Source organism: Salvelinus fontinalis, chromosome 16, assembly GCF_029448725.1.
Source record: "Salvelinus fontinalis isolate EN_2023a chromosome 16, ASM2944872v1, whole genome shotgun sequence".
NCBI classification, from domain to species: domain Eukaryota; kingdom Metazoa; phylum Chordata; class Actinopteri; order Salmoniformes; family Salmonidae; genus Salvelinus; species Salvelinus fontinalis.
The window spans coordinates 19,752,811-19,766,023 of NC_074680.1; the positions used below are offsets into that span (position 1 = coordinate 19,752,811).

Below are 13,213 nucleotides of genomic sequence, written 5' to 3' on the forward strand. Positions count from 1 at the left end.
GCTAAGCAAATCCCTCTTCCATCGACACTTCAGGGGAAGAAGAGGAGGAGGAGGAGAAGGAGGAGGGGATGAATGAAGGAGGGAATAAAAATATCTCCTCAATATTTAGTCACAGATATGAATACATAACAGGGTGAAATGCGCACCAATCCCATTACGTGGAGATAGGTGGGTGGGTGTATAAAGGGTGTAATGTCTAACTCACCTGCTTCTGTTTATGACTTGACTTGACTTCCTGAAGAGAGCTGTAGCCTTTCCTGTCATTCTTCTGTTTCATCCACTGTGAAGTAGATCCTTTTTCATCCAAATCACACTTTCTTATTGGGGGACAGAGGCTGCCTTCCTCTTTTAAAGGATATGTACTGGAGCAAGAGACTCTTATCTTAGTCATTACAGGGGAAATGTTAGATTCAAGCATTTCAGTATCTGCTAAACTTTCAACAGTGTCTATCAGGGTTTCACAAGGTAACGGATTAAGATAAGAAGCCTCATTATGGCACTGTAGCTGTCTCCAAGCTATACTTCCAGGAGAAATACCATGTTCTTCTTGGTATTCATTGCAGACGGGCAGAGGCGCTTGGCTCTGACTCTGGCTTTGGGCAGCAGGAGAGGGAGAGGAGGAGTAGTAGTCAATTAATTTGGGACTCTGCCTCCTTTGCCTCTTGGTGACAGCCATGCTGTAGCAGAGAGGAGGTCCAAGGTACACTTTCTCAGTACAGGCCTCGAACAGCATCTCCTCGTCCCTGATGTCTGGGGTAGAAGACAGTAAGGGGGTGGTGCTCTTGCTGTCTATACAGGAGCTAACCTCTCCACAGTCCGAGTCGTGGGAGGAGATAGACAGGTAGGAGTAGAAGTCTCCCTTGTGGAGGTGGATGGTCCGGTGGGAGTGCTCCAGGACTTTGTCCCTGATCTGGGCTCCAGTCTGGCCGGGTCTTTCTTTGTCCTCCGCCTGGCTCTCCTTGTTCTTCAGAGCCACCGAGGCCATGTTGATGATCTCCATCACAAAGTTGTGCATGTTCTCCTGGCTCTTTTGGTCCTGGCGTGGGGGTGCCTGGGGGTGGGGGTGGCTGCAGCAGGGATGGTCTGAGTTGGGGTCTGGGATGGGGTTGGCATCTCCAATGCTCTGCTGGGTGTGGACATCACAGAGGAATGAAGATAAGAGATTCTCCTGACTGCTGTTTCCAGAATGGGGTGGTTTCTGTAGGGCAAGGTGGTGGTGGGAGCCACCACGGTCCTCCAGTGGGGAGAGAGAGGGGGAGGAGTGGCTGGAGCTCTGACAGGGGATTTCCCCTCTGAGCTGGCTCTCTAGAGAGGACTCCTTGGCCTGGAGCTGGGACAGCGTCTCACACGAGGACGGCGTGGTGGCAGTGGCCATTCCCATGCCCCTCTGCTGGTCCCCTCCATTCACCACTGACTCGTTCACATAACAGTTTTTGAAGGACTCCCCTTTCTTGGTGTAAAGGCTCCCCTCCTCTCGTAACAACTCATCATCCTCATCCTTTCCTTTGATGTGGGAGTTTTCCACATTCCCGTTCTCCATGTCATCTACAAACTGGCTGATATACCTCCGCGTGGCGTTCTTCCTGTTGGTGTTCACCACGTCAGGCAGAATTCCGAAGCACTCTTTCTTCACGTTGCTGTTGGACTGGGACTCCAGGTGCCTCAGCGCTGAGCGGTTTAGGAAGGAGCAGTGTTCAGTGCCTACAGACAGCCTGTTGGTGCGGTCTTTGGATAGGATGTCACACTGCAGCTCGTCCCCTAGAGGGTTATACCCTTGGTTCTTGTCCCTGCCAGACTGGGACTGCTGCTGGGAGCGGGAAGGATTGTGGATCCAGTTGTGAAACTCGTTCTTCATGTACTCCATGCCTAGGCACAAGGAGCCCTCCATGTACTCCTCCTCAGAGGCGACTGAGCTGTCCTCCTCCTCATCCTCCTTGATACCCAGCTCCTCTTCAGTCAGGGTCAGCGTGGAGCTAGACAGAAGGTCACTGTCCTCCTCCTCATCCTCCTTGATACCCAACTCCTCTTCAGTCAATGTCAGCGTGGAGCTAGACAGAAGGTCACTGTCATCCTCGTCATCTGTGCAAGCAGAGGTGCATGACACGTTGACCACCATGCTGATGCTGGCGTCTGCCTCGTCGTGACCCCCATGGCCTCCGTGGTGACCTGGCTGGGCCCGGTGGTGGTGCTTCCTGAAGGATGCGTTGGAGTCCAGCAGGTAGCAGTGGTTCCTCAGTACGGCCAGGTCCTCCGAGCCCACCGACGAGTCCTCTGTGCTGCTCAGCTCTGTCAGAGAAGCAGCCGAGCTCTCATTGACGGAGGAGGGGGAACCACCTCGGTCCCCTGAGAGGCACCCAGTGTGCCCAGGCCCCCAAGATCCATACCCCACCCCAGGGTGGCAGAGGGAGCTGCTGCTCTGCAGAGTAATGTCAGAGATGCTGCGTGTCATCTTTAGGTTGTGTAGCGGGGTCTGGATGTTCTCCAGGCGTTTGAGGAGCTCCAGAGTCCTGCGGCTCAGTTCCCCTGTGGGCTCTATGGCTCCGATGCCCAGGCCCAGCTCCCTCAAGCTGCCCTGGCTGCCTCCTTCTCCTTCGGCCTCCTCCCAGCTCTTACATGGAGCCAGCCAGCTCTCCAGAGACGTGGAGCGCTGGAGAGTGTCTTTGCCGGCTGGAAATAACTCCCCCGCTGCATACAGGGACTCCAGGGAGGACCCTTGGGACAGATGGGGGATCTCTCTGTCTCTAAGGCCCTTCACCCCTGTCACTCTTCTCTCATCTTCCTCCTTGGAGTCAGGGCTGAGGCCACATCCGTTGATCAGAATCTCCACGTTGGACTCTCTCCTGTGTCTCCTCCGGTTCTCCCCTCCTCCACCTCCCTCCTCTCCCCCTCCTCCACCTCTCTTCTTCTTCTCTGCTTTGCATCTGTTCTGGTCTTGATCTCTCAGCGCCGTCACAGACACACAGTCCCCATACAGCGCTACCCTGTTGGCCCGCTCTAGGATCCTGTCAATGTCCTCGTCACACAACCTCTCCCCCTCCTCGTCGTCTTCCCCAGGCGAGTTGACTCCTTGGGGGGGTCTGAGGTAGGTGCTGCTTCCTCTCCTTGGGTCATCTAGACAGACCACGGAGTTGGCAGTAGACTCTGTCTCGACCTCACTGACTATCCCGCTCTCGCTCTCTGATCTGCGTGGGGACTCCCCTCCACGTCCCCCCTGCTTTCCCCCGCCAAACAGACCCCCTAGGAGGTCTGGCAGGGATTCCACAGATGAGAAGGAGGAGTCTTTGCTTAGGCTCTTCAGAAGAGGCTGCTTCCTCCCGGCTTTGACTGGAGAAGAGGTCTTGTGTACGGAGGGGAAGTGAGGCTGTCTGTAAAGCTGCACATTATGCAGGCTGTACACCTGATAGACACTGGGACGGTGAGAAGACAGAGGCGTCATTCTAGACAATTCGTTCAAGGACATCCCTCGCTGAGTGACACGCGGGCTCGACTCGGACATGTCATAGTCTAAACCAGCCCCAGGGGATCCAGGACCTGATTCACATTCAGCATTTTGTTTGTCATCAAATTCCTGTGGCTCCATGTACTCCACGATGGCCATGTCCATTTCATCCCACTCCCAGGAGTCCTCGGCTGGGCCGTGGAGGTCCATGAGATCAGCCTCTACGATGTTCCCCGGGACCTTCAGAGAGATAAAGCTCAAATTTACCGGTTCAAAATCAATAAAAAAAGAAAGAGCTGTTTTTTTTATACTAGGTTAATACTTTCAATTTTGGGGAGAAAGCAAAGGATTGAATAGCACAATTCTCTAAAAAGTGTATAGTCTAAAATGTGCTTAGACAGACATTTTGCTCAGGAAGACACAATTTTACAAATTGCTTGGCATCTCAATAATATAAGAGAGAGGGTCTATTTATACGAACCATTTTTATCTTATTAATCTAATAAAGTGGTAAATCTAGCACTTTCTACGTGGCACACCCTCTGTAAGGAATTTCTATTAGACTCTCTTCTTGCTGATAAGGGAAATCCGAATGACTTTAAGCTGGGGTTGCTAATGCAGGATAAAACCTTCATCTGTGAATCAATAAGCCTCAGCCTACCAAGCTAACATTGGACTAAATTATGCACATAGGCCTATAGTATATAACCAAATGGTCACAACACAAGAAGCAGTAGCTAGCCAGTCTTATCAATCACTTCACCTGATAACCAACTAATAAGACAAAGACAAGAACCCAGAAATCCACTTCCAGACAGCAGAATAATTGCTTTTAAACATCATGTTTTCCATCCACCTCGGCCGGCACATGGAATGGCAAAAGATTCTCAAAATACCCAAATTGAAACATTTTCTCATTTTCATAAATGGGGCATCTAAAGAAGGGACTAGTGCAGTTGTGACCACACTCCTTCTATCATTGAGCAAAGTGTTTCATTTCTAAACAAAGGGAATATGTTCCCCCTATTCAGGACATATCCCCCAGGTAAAACTGTACTTCAGTCTGCAAAGTCTACATGTCTTCTCTCTCCCTGCTGTACTGGGATGGATATAACAGAGTAGACAACCAGCCTTTTCCCTCTTCCCCACATGCACCCGGTTCCACAGTAGCACGTGGCAGTCCCCCAGGAATGCAGACAAGAGGACAGAGAGAGAGATACTATGAACTATGGGTGAATATGTCCATCTGATCTACATAAGGGATGTGTGGTGGTGTTGGTGGTGGGGATTTCACTACAGATTTAATGGTGATTCCACCTGTTCTCCACATTACACAAACACACTGAAGGAAACAGAGGTACTTTACAGTAATGAACCCCTTTTAAACAAGTCTCTATTGCAATTTTTGGAGCTGAGCCTTGTGCCATAACGCATTGATGATCAAAAGGGGGGTTGTGTACAGAATAGTCTGAAGCTGCCAGACATCACACTGCCTGTGTTTACACGACACTACCCCCAATGTACCACCCATTTCCTATATAGTACTCTATATAGGGCTAGGGCAAAACACTAAATGTGCACCTCTTGGGGTTCCCAGTACCGAGTTTGCGAACACTGCCCTACATAGTGCAATACTTTTGACCAGGGCCTATGGGGAATAGGGTGCCATTTGGAACGTATAGCTAACATATCCCGGTGTACTACAGCGACTTTCCCTGCAGTATATATCACTATTATTAATCCATTATAGTTACAGTGCAAAACATTTCCTTCTCTGTTGCTGGCCTAAATAACTTACCGCTGGACAGCTCACTTTGAGAGGAATAATACCACTCATAAACAGCTTGTTCTAGATTTGGGGAGCTTCTTTATAGGGCATAAACGGAACCTTCACGACTGAAACAGAATGTATAGCTGGCTAGTTGCTAGTACATAAATGTACAGAGTATATCCACGTGACCAGCTGTATCTACGTGGTCAATTCTGCAGTTAAGTGAGAAAACCAGGAGACACCCAGGTCTCTTGAGGAGTGGTCAACCATCCCTGGAATAGGAGTCTTTACAGTCAGACCTGTATGAGCTCTGCCATGCGGGGCCAGGCTGAGTCACCTGGTGACTCAGCCTGACTCAGTCACGTATATGTTACGTGACTCAGTCACGTATATGTTACGTACAATGCCTTCGGAAAGTATTCAGACCCCTTAACTTTTTCCACATTTTGTTACATTTCAGCCTTATTCTAAAATGGAGTAAATAAATAATAATCCTTAGCAATCTAAATCAAATCAAATTGTATTTGTCACATACACATGGTTAGCAGATGTTAATGCGAGTGTAACGAAATGCTTGTGCTTCTAGTTCCGACAATGCAGTAATAACCAATGAGTAATCTAACCTAACAATAGTAATCTAACCTAACAAACTACACACAATACCTCACTGTGACAAAGTGATAACAGTTTTTTCAAAATTTTAGCAAATGTATTAAATATTTAAAACAGAAATACCTTATCTACATAAGTATTCAAGCCCTTTGCTATGAGACTCGAAATTGAGCTCAGGAGCATCCTGTTTCTATTGATCATCCTTGAGTTGTTTCTACAACTTGATTGGAGTCCACTTGTGTCAGAGCAAAAACCAAGCTATGAGGTCAAAGGAATTGTCCGTAGAACTCCAAGACAGGCAACTAAAGTACTCTCAGACCATGGGGAACAAGATTCTCTAGTCTGATGAAACAAATATTGAACTCTTTGGCCTGAATGCCAGGCGTCATGTCTGGAGGAAACCTGGCACCATACCTACGGTGAAGCATGGTGGTTAGTCCAGTTTAGAATAAGGCTGGAACGTAGCAAAATTTGGAAAAAGTCAAGGGGTCTGAATAATTTCCGAATGCACTGTATATTGCATATTCCACCCTCTTCCCATATTGTGTCAGGTCAGTATCTTAAAATAGTAGTTGAACAATGTGGGTTTCCAAGCAGGATGTGAGGTCTCACCTGATCTGTCCCCAGGGCCCGCCGGAGGCGGGTCTGCCACTGCAGCACCTGCATGACGATGGCCCCCCAGCGCCGCTCCAGGTTGACGGTCAGCAGCTGCAGCTGTAGGGCCTGTTGCTCTGAGTCTGGACCGCTTTGCTGCTCCTGCTCCTCCTGCAGCCGCTGGGACAGCCTCAGTACCGAGGACACGCCCTTACGCCTCCCACACACCTCCAGACACAGAGACTGGAGAAGGTAGGGGGTGGAGAGGAGGAGAGAGGAAGGGGTGGAGAGGAGGAGAGAGAAAGGGGTGGAGAGGAGGAGAGAGGAATGGGTGGAGAGGAGGAGAGAGGAATGGGTGGAGAGGAGGAGAGAGGAAGGGGTGGAGAGGAGGAGAGAGGAAGGGGTGAAGAGGAGGAGAGAGGAAGGGGTGGAGAGGAGGAGAGAGGAAGGGGTGGAGAGGAGGAGAGAGGAATGGGTGGAGAGGAGGAGAGAGGAAGGGGTGGAGAGGAGGAGAGAGGAATGGGTGGAGAGGAGGAGAGAGGAAGGGGTGGAGAGGAGGAGAGAGGAAGGGGTGGAGAGGAGGAGAGAGGAATGAGATAGAGGTGACAGAGGCAGGGGAAAGGCAAAAGAAAGACGGAGAGAGTCAATTTACATTTTACATAAAAAAAAGTATAATTTAAACCTGAAACCTCACAACTTCCCATTAGTGTACAGTAGGTTTTAAGAGGACCAGTTACAGTAGCCTTTGTAACCATATTAATTGGTACCATGTTTAGGTGGGGAGTGGAGGACTAACGCATACCAGTATGTGTGTTCAAGTCTTTATAGTTCAAAGCGTTAGCAGAAGCAGTTACAGTCCAAAACCTGCTAATGAACTTAGCCATACTAAATTATCGTAATTTTTTTCTCTCTATAAATCATCCAAATGTGTGATTTTAACATGTGCATTTAATTATTCTCTTTAAAGCAGTTTATTTTCCCTACTGCTTCTACTGTTGCTGCTGCTGCTTAGATGTGTCTTAATGCAACCCAGAACCAAAATGCGTCCCAGATGGCACAAATATTCCCTATGGCCCCTGGTCAAAACTAGTGCACTAAATAGGGAATAGGGTGCCATGTGAGACACAGTCTGGCCCCTCTGTTTCTCTCCAAAGCCACACGGGCGAACAGGGACTACCCTCACTCCCTCCCTGACTGCCCCCCTGACTACTCTCACTACCCCCCTGACAACCCTCACTACCTCCCTGACTACCTCCCTGACTGCCCTTACTACCCCTCTGACTACCCTGACTACCCCCCTGACTACCCTCACTACCCCCCTGACTGCCCTTACTACCCCCCTGATTACCCTCACTACCCCCCTGACAACCCTCACTAGCCCCCTGACTACCCTCACTACCCCCCTGACTGCCCTCACTAGCCCCCTGACTACCCTCACTACCCCCCTGACTACCCTCACTACCCCCTGACTACCCTCACTACCCCCTGACTACCCTCACTACCCCCTGACTACCCTCACTACCGCCCTGACTACCCTCACTACCCCCTGACTACCCTCACTACTCCCCTGACTACCTTCACTACTCCCCTGACTACCTTCACTACGCCCCTGACTACCTTCACTACTCCCCTGACTACCTTCGCTACTCCCCTGACTCTTCTCACTACCCTCACTACCCTCCTGACTACCTTCACTACTCCCGTGACTACCTTCACTACTCCCCTGACTCTTCTCACTACCCTCCTGACTACCTTCACTACTCCCCTGACTACCTTCACTACTCCCCTGACTCTTCTCACTACCCTCCTGACTACCTTCACTACTCCCCTGACTACCTTCACTACTCCCCTGACTCTTCTCACTACCCTCACTACTCCCCTGACTACACTCACTACTCCCCTGACTGCCCTCACTAGCCCCCTGACTACCCTCACTACCCCCCTGACTACCCTCACTACCCCCTGACTACCCTCACTACCCCCTGACTACCCTCACTACCCCCTGACTACCCTCACTACCCCCTGACTACCCTCACTACCGCCCTGACTACCCTCACTACCCCCTGACTACCCTCACTACCCCCTGACTACCTTCACTACTCCCGTGACTACCTTCACTACTCCCCTGACTCTTCTCACTACCCTCCTGACTACCTTCACTACTCCCCTGACTACCTTCACTACTCCCCTGACTCTTCTCACTACCCTCCTGACTACCTTCACTACTCCCCTGACTACCTTCACTACTCCCCTGACTCTTCTCACTACCCTCACTACTCCCCTGACTACACTCACTACTCCCCTGACTACCCTCACTAGCCCCCTGACTACCCTCACTACCCCCCTGACTACCCTCACTACCCCCTGACTACCCTCACTACCCCCTGACTACCCTCACTACCCCCTGACTACCCTCACTACCCCCTGACTACCCTCACTACCGCCCTGACTACCCTCACTACCCCCTGACTACCCTCACTACTCCCCTGACTACCTTCACTACTCCCCTGACTACCTTCACTACTCCCCTGACTACCTTCACTACTCCCCTGACTACCTTCGCTACTCCCCTGACTCTTCTCACTACCCTCCTGACTACCTTCACTACTCCCCTGACTCTTCTCACTACCCTCCTGACTACATTCACTACTCCCCTGACTACCTTCACTACTCCCCTGACTCTTCTCACTACCCTCCTGACTACCTTCACTACTCCCCTGACTACCTTCACTACTCCCCTGACTCTTCTCACTACCCTCACTACTCCCCTGACTACCCTCACTACTCCCCTGACTACTCTCACTACTCCTCTGACTACCTTCACTACTCCCCTGACTACTCTCACTACTCCCCTGACTACTCTCACTACTCCCCTGACTACCTTCACTACTCCCCTGACTACTCTCACTACTCCCCTGAGTACTCTCACTACTCCTCTGACTACCTTCACTACTCCCCTGACTACTCTCACTACTCCCCTGAGTACTCTCACTACTCCTCTGACTACCTTCACTACTCCCCTGACTCTTCTCACTACTCCCCTGAGTACTCTCACTACTCCTCTGAGTACTCTCACTACTCCTCTGACTACCTTCACTACTCCCCTGACTCTTCTCACTACTCCCCTGAGTACTCTCACTACTCCTCTGAGTACTCTCACTACTCCTCTGACTACCTTCACTACTCCCCTGACTCTTCTCACTACTCCCCTGAGTAATCTCACTACTCCTCTGAGTACTTTCACTACTCCTCTGACTACCTTCACTACTCCCCTGACTCTTCTCACTACTCCCCTGAGTACTCTCACTACTCCTCTGAGTACTCTCACTACTCCTCTGACTACCTTCACTACTCCCCTGACTCTTCTCACTACTCCCCTGAGTACTCTCACTACTCCTCTGAGTACTCTCACTACTCCCCTGACTACCTTCACTACTCCCCTGACTACCTTCACTACTCCCCTGACTACCCTCACTACTCCCCTGAGTACTCTCACTATCCTCCTGACTACCCTCACTACTCCCCTGACTACCTTCACTACTCCCCTGACTACTCTCACTACTCCCCTGACTACCTTCACTACTCCCCTGACTACCTTCACTACTCCCATGACTACCCTCACTACTCCCCTGAGTACTCTCACTACCCTCCTGACTACCTTCACTACTTCCCTGACTACCTTCACTACTCCCCTGACTACCTTCACTACTCCCCTGACTACATTCACTACTCCCCTGACTACCTTCACTACTCCCCTGACTACCTTCACTACTCCCCTGAGTACTCTCACTACTCCTCTGAGTACTCTCACTACTCCTCTGACTACCTTCACTACTCCCCTGACTCTTCTCACTACTCCCCTGAGTACTCTCACTACTCCTCTGAGTACTCTCACTACTCCTCTGACTACCTTCACTACTCCCCTGACTCTTCTCACTACTCCCCTGAGTACTCTCACTACTCCTCTGAGTACTCTCACTACTCCTCTGACTACCTTCACTACTCCCCTGACTCTTCTCACTACTCCCCTGAGTACTCTCACTACTCCTCTGAGTACTCTCACTACTCCTCTGACTACCTTCACTACTCCCCTGACTCTTCTCACTACTCCCCTGAGTACTCTCACTACTCCTCTGAGTACTCTCACTACTCCTCTGACTACCTTCACTACTCCCCTGACTCTTCTCACTACTCCCCTGAGTACTCTCACTACTCCTCTGAGTACTCTCACTACTCCTCTGACTACCTTCACTACTCCCCTGACTCTTCTCACTACTCCCCTGAGTACTCTCACTACTCCTCTGAGTACTCTCACTACTCCTCTGACTACCTTCACTACTCCCCTGACTCTTCTCACTACCCTCCTGAGTACTCTCACTACTCCTCTGAGTACTCTCACTACTCCCCTGACTACCTTCACTACTCCCCTGACTACCTTCACTACTCCCCTGACTACATTCACTACTCCCCTGACTACCTTCACTACTCCTCTGAGTACTCTCACTACTCCCCTGACTACCTTCACTACTCCCCTGACTACCTTCACTACTCCCCTGACTACCCTCACTACTCCCCTGACTACCCTCACTACTCCCCTGAGTACTCTCACTACCCTCCTGACTACCTTCACTACTTCCCTGACTACCTTCACTACTCCCCTGACTACCTTCACTACTCCCCTGACTACATTCACTACTCCCCTGACTACCTTCACTACTCCCCTGACTACCTTCACTACACCCCTGACTACCTTCACTACTCCCCTGACTACCCTCACTACTCCCCTGACTACTCCCACTACTCCCCTGACTACCTTCACTACTCCCCTGACTATCTTCACTACTCCCCTGACTACTTTCACTACTCCTCTGACTACCTTCACTACTCCCCTGACTCTTCTCACTACCCCCCTGAGTACTCTCACTACCCTCCTGACTACCCTCACTACTTCCCTGACTGCCCTCACTACTCCCCTGACTACCCTCACTACTCCCCTGACTACCCTCACTACTCCACTGACCACCCTCACTACTCCACTGACTACCCTCACTACTCCACTGACCACCCTCACTACTCCCCTGACCACCCTCACTACTCCCCTGACTACCCTCACTACTCCACTGACTACCCTCACTACTCCACTGACTACCCTCACTACTCCCCTGACTACCCTCACTACCCCTGCACCCCTGATGAGGTTTCCACAACAATATGCCCTGTCAGGAGCATGTAAATCAGGCTCCTAAGCCCTTTTATGCCTGCCATAAAGAGAAGAAATATTCAACATTAAAAGGGCAAAGCTTCCGCTGTAGACTGCCTTAACTTTAATACTCTAGCTGCTGCAGCTAGTGGTGGTGTGATATCATCATGGAACCTGAACTGCCACAACCAGAACACATACTAACACTTTCTTAAACAGGGAGACACCGGTGTGTGTGTGTGTGTGTGTGTGTGTGTGTGTGTGTGTGTGTGTGTGTGTGTGTGTGTGTGTGTGTGTGTGTGTGTGTGTGTGTGTGTGTGTGTGTGTGTGTGTGTGTGTGTGTGTGTGTGTGTGTGTGTGTGTGTGTGTGTGTGTGTGTGTGTGTGTGTGTGTGTGTGTGTGTGTGTGTGTGTGTGTGTGTGTGTGTGTGTGTGTGTGTGTGTGTGTGTGTGTGTGTGTGTGTGTGTGTGTGTGTGTGTGTGTGTGTGTGTGTGTGTGTGTGTGTGTGTGTGTGTGTGTGTGTGTGTGTGTGTGTGTGTGTGTGTGTGTGTGTGTGTGTGTGTGTGTGTGTGTGTGTGTGTGTGTGTGTGTGTGTGTGTGTGTGTGTGTGTGTGTGTGTGTGTGTGTGTGTGTGTGTGTGTGTGTGTGTGTGTGTGTGTGTGTGTGTGTGTGTGTGTGTGTGTGTGTGTGTGTGTGTGTGTGTGTGTGTGTGTGTGTGTGTGTGTGTGTGTGTGTGTGTGTGTGTGTGTGTGTGTGTGTGTGTGTGTGTGTGTGTGTGTGTGTGTGTGTGTGTGTGTGTGTGTGTGTGTGTGTGTGTGTGTGTGTGTGTGTGTGTGTGTGTGTGTGTGTGTGTGTGTGTGTGTGTGTGTGTGTGTGTGTGTGTGTGTGTGTGTGTGTGTGTGTGTGTGTGTGTGTGTGTGTGTGTGTGTGTGTGTGTGTGTGTGTGTGTGTGTGTGTGTGTGTGTGTGTGTGTGTGTGTGTGTGTGTGTGTGTGTGTGTGTGTGTGTGTGTGTGGCCCAGGCCAAGACCCTCCTTTTTAAATATGCAGCAATGATAGCGACTAGAGAACCAGAGCTCCTTTCTGTCTGTGTGCAAAAGGACATAATCATTGGGAGAACAATTTATGTAAATCCTGCTCGCTCTGCAAAGCATTCCCTTACATTAACTTGACATTTTACAATAAATATTAAACACTATTACATTTAAATTGTATTTTTCTCAGCAGTTTCCACCCTGTTTTAGCATATATTTACAGCCCTCCCTGGTCTTTTTAAACAGGTAATGTGATTGCAAAATGCAATGACTGTTTTGAGACAAAGGGCGATGGTTGTTGTCAGTGATAAAGTTATCCTGTACAATGTACAACAGCCATAGCTTTAGGTTTAGAGAGTCAGTGGCCCCTCGACAACAGACAGATGACTGAACAATACATACATATACACTACATGACCTGTTCATCGAACATCTCATTCCAAAATCATGAGCATTAATATGGAGTTGGTACCCCTGCTGAAATAACAGCCTCCACTCTTCTGGGAAGGCATTCCTCTCGATGTTGGAACATTGCTGCGGGGACTCAGCCACAAGAGCATTAATT

At 50.1% G+C, this 13,213-nt stretch overlaps 1 protein-coding gene across 1 annotated transcript in view; it reads right to left on the bottom strand.

Moving 5' to 3' along the window:
• The window catches only part of LOC129812495 (A-kinase anchor protein 6-like), a 242,923-nt gene that overhangs the window by 6,649 nt on the left and 223,061 nt on the right, over positions 1-13,213 (bottom strand). Inside the window, exons 11-12 of the mRNA XM_055864113.1 lie at positions 6,435-6,659; positions 206-3,679 (exon numbers count right to left, since the gene is read on the bottom strand). Of these exons, the coding sequence (XP_055720088.1) occupies positions 206-3,679; positions 6,435-6,659 (3,699 nt within the window). The remainder of the gene's footprint in view (positions 1-205; positions 3,680-6,434; positions 6,660-13,213) is intronic.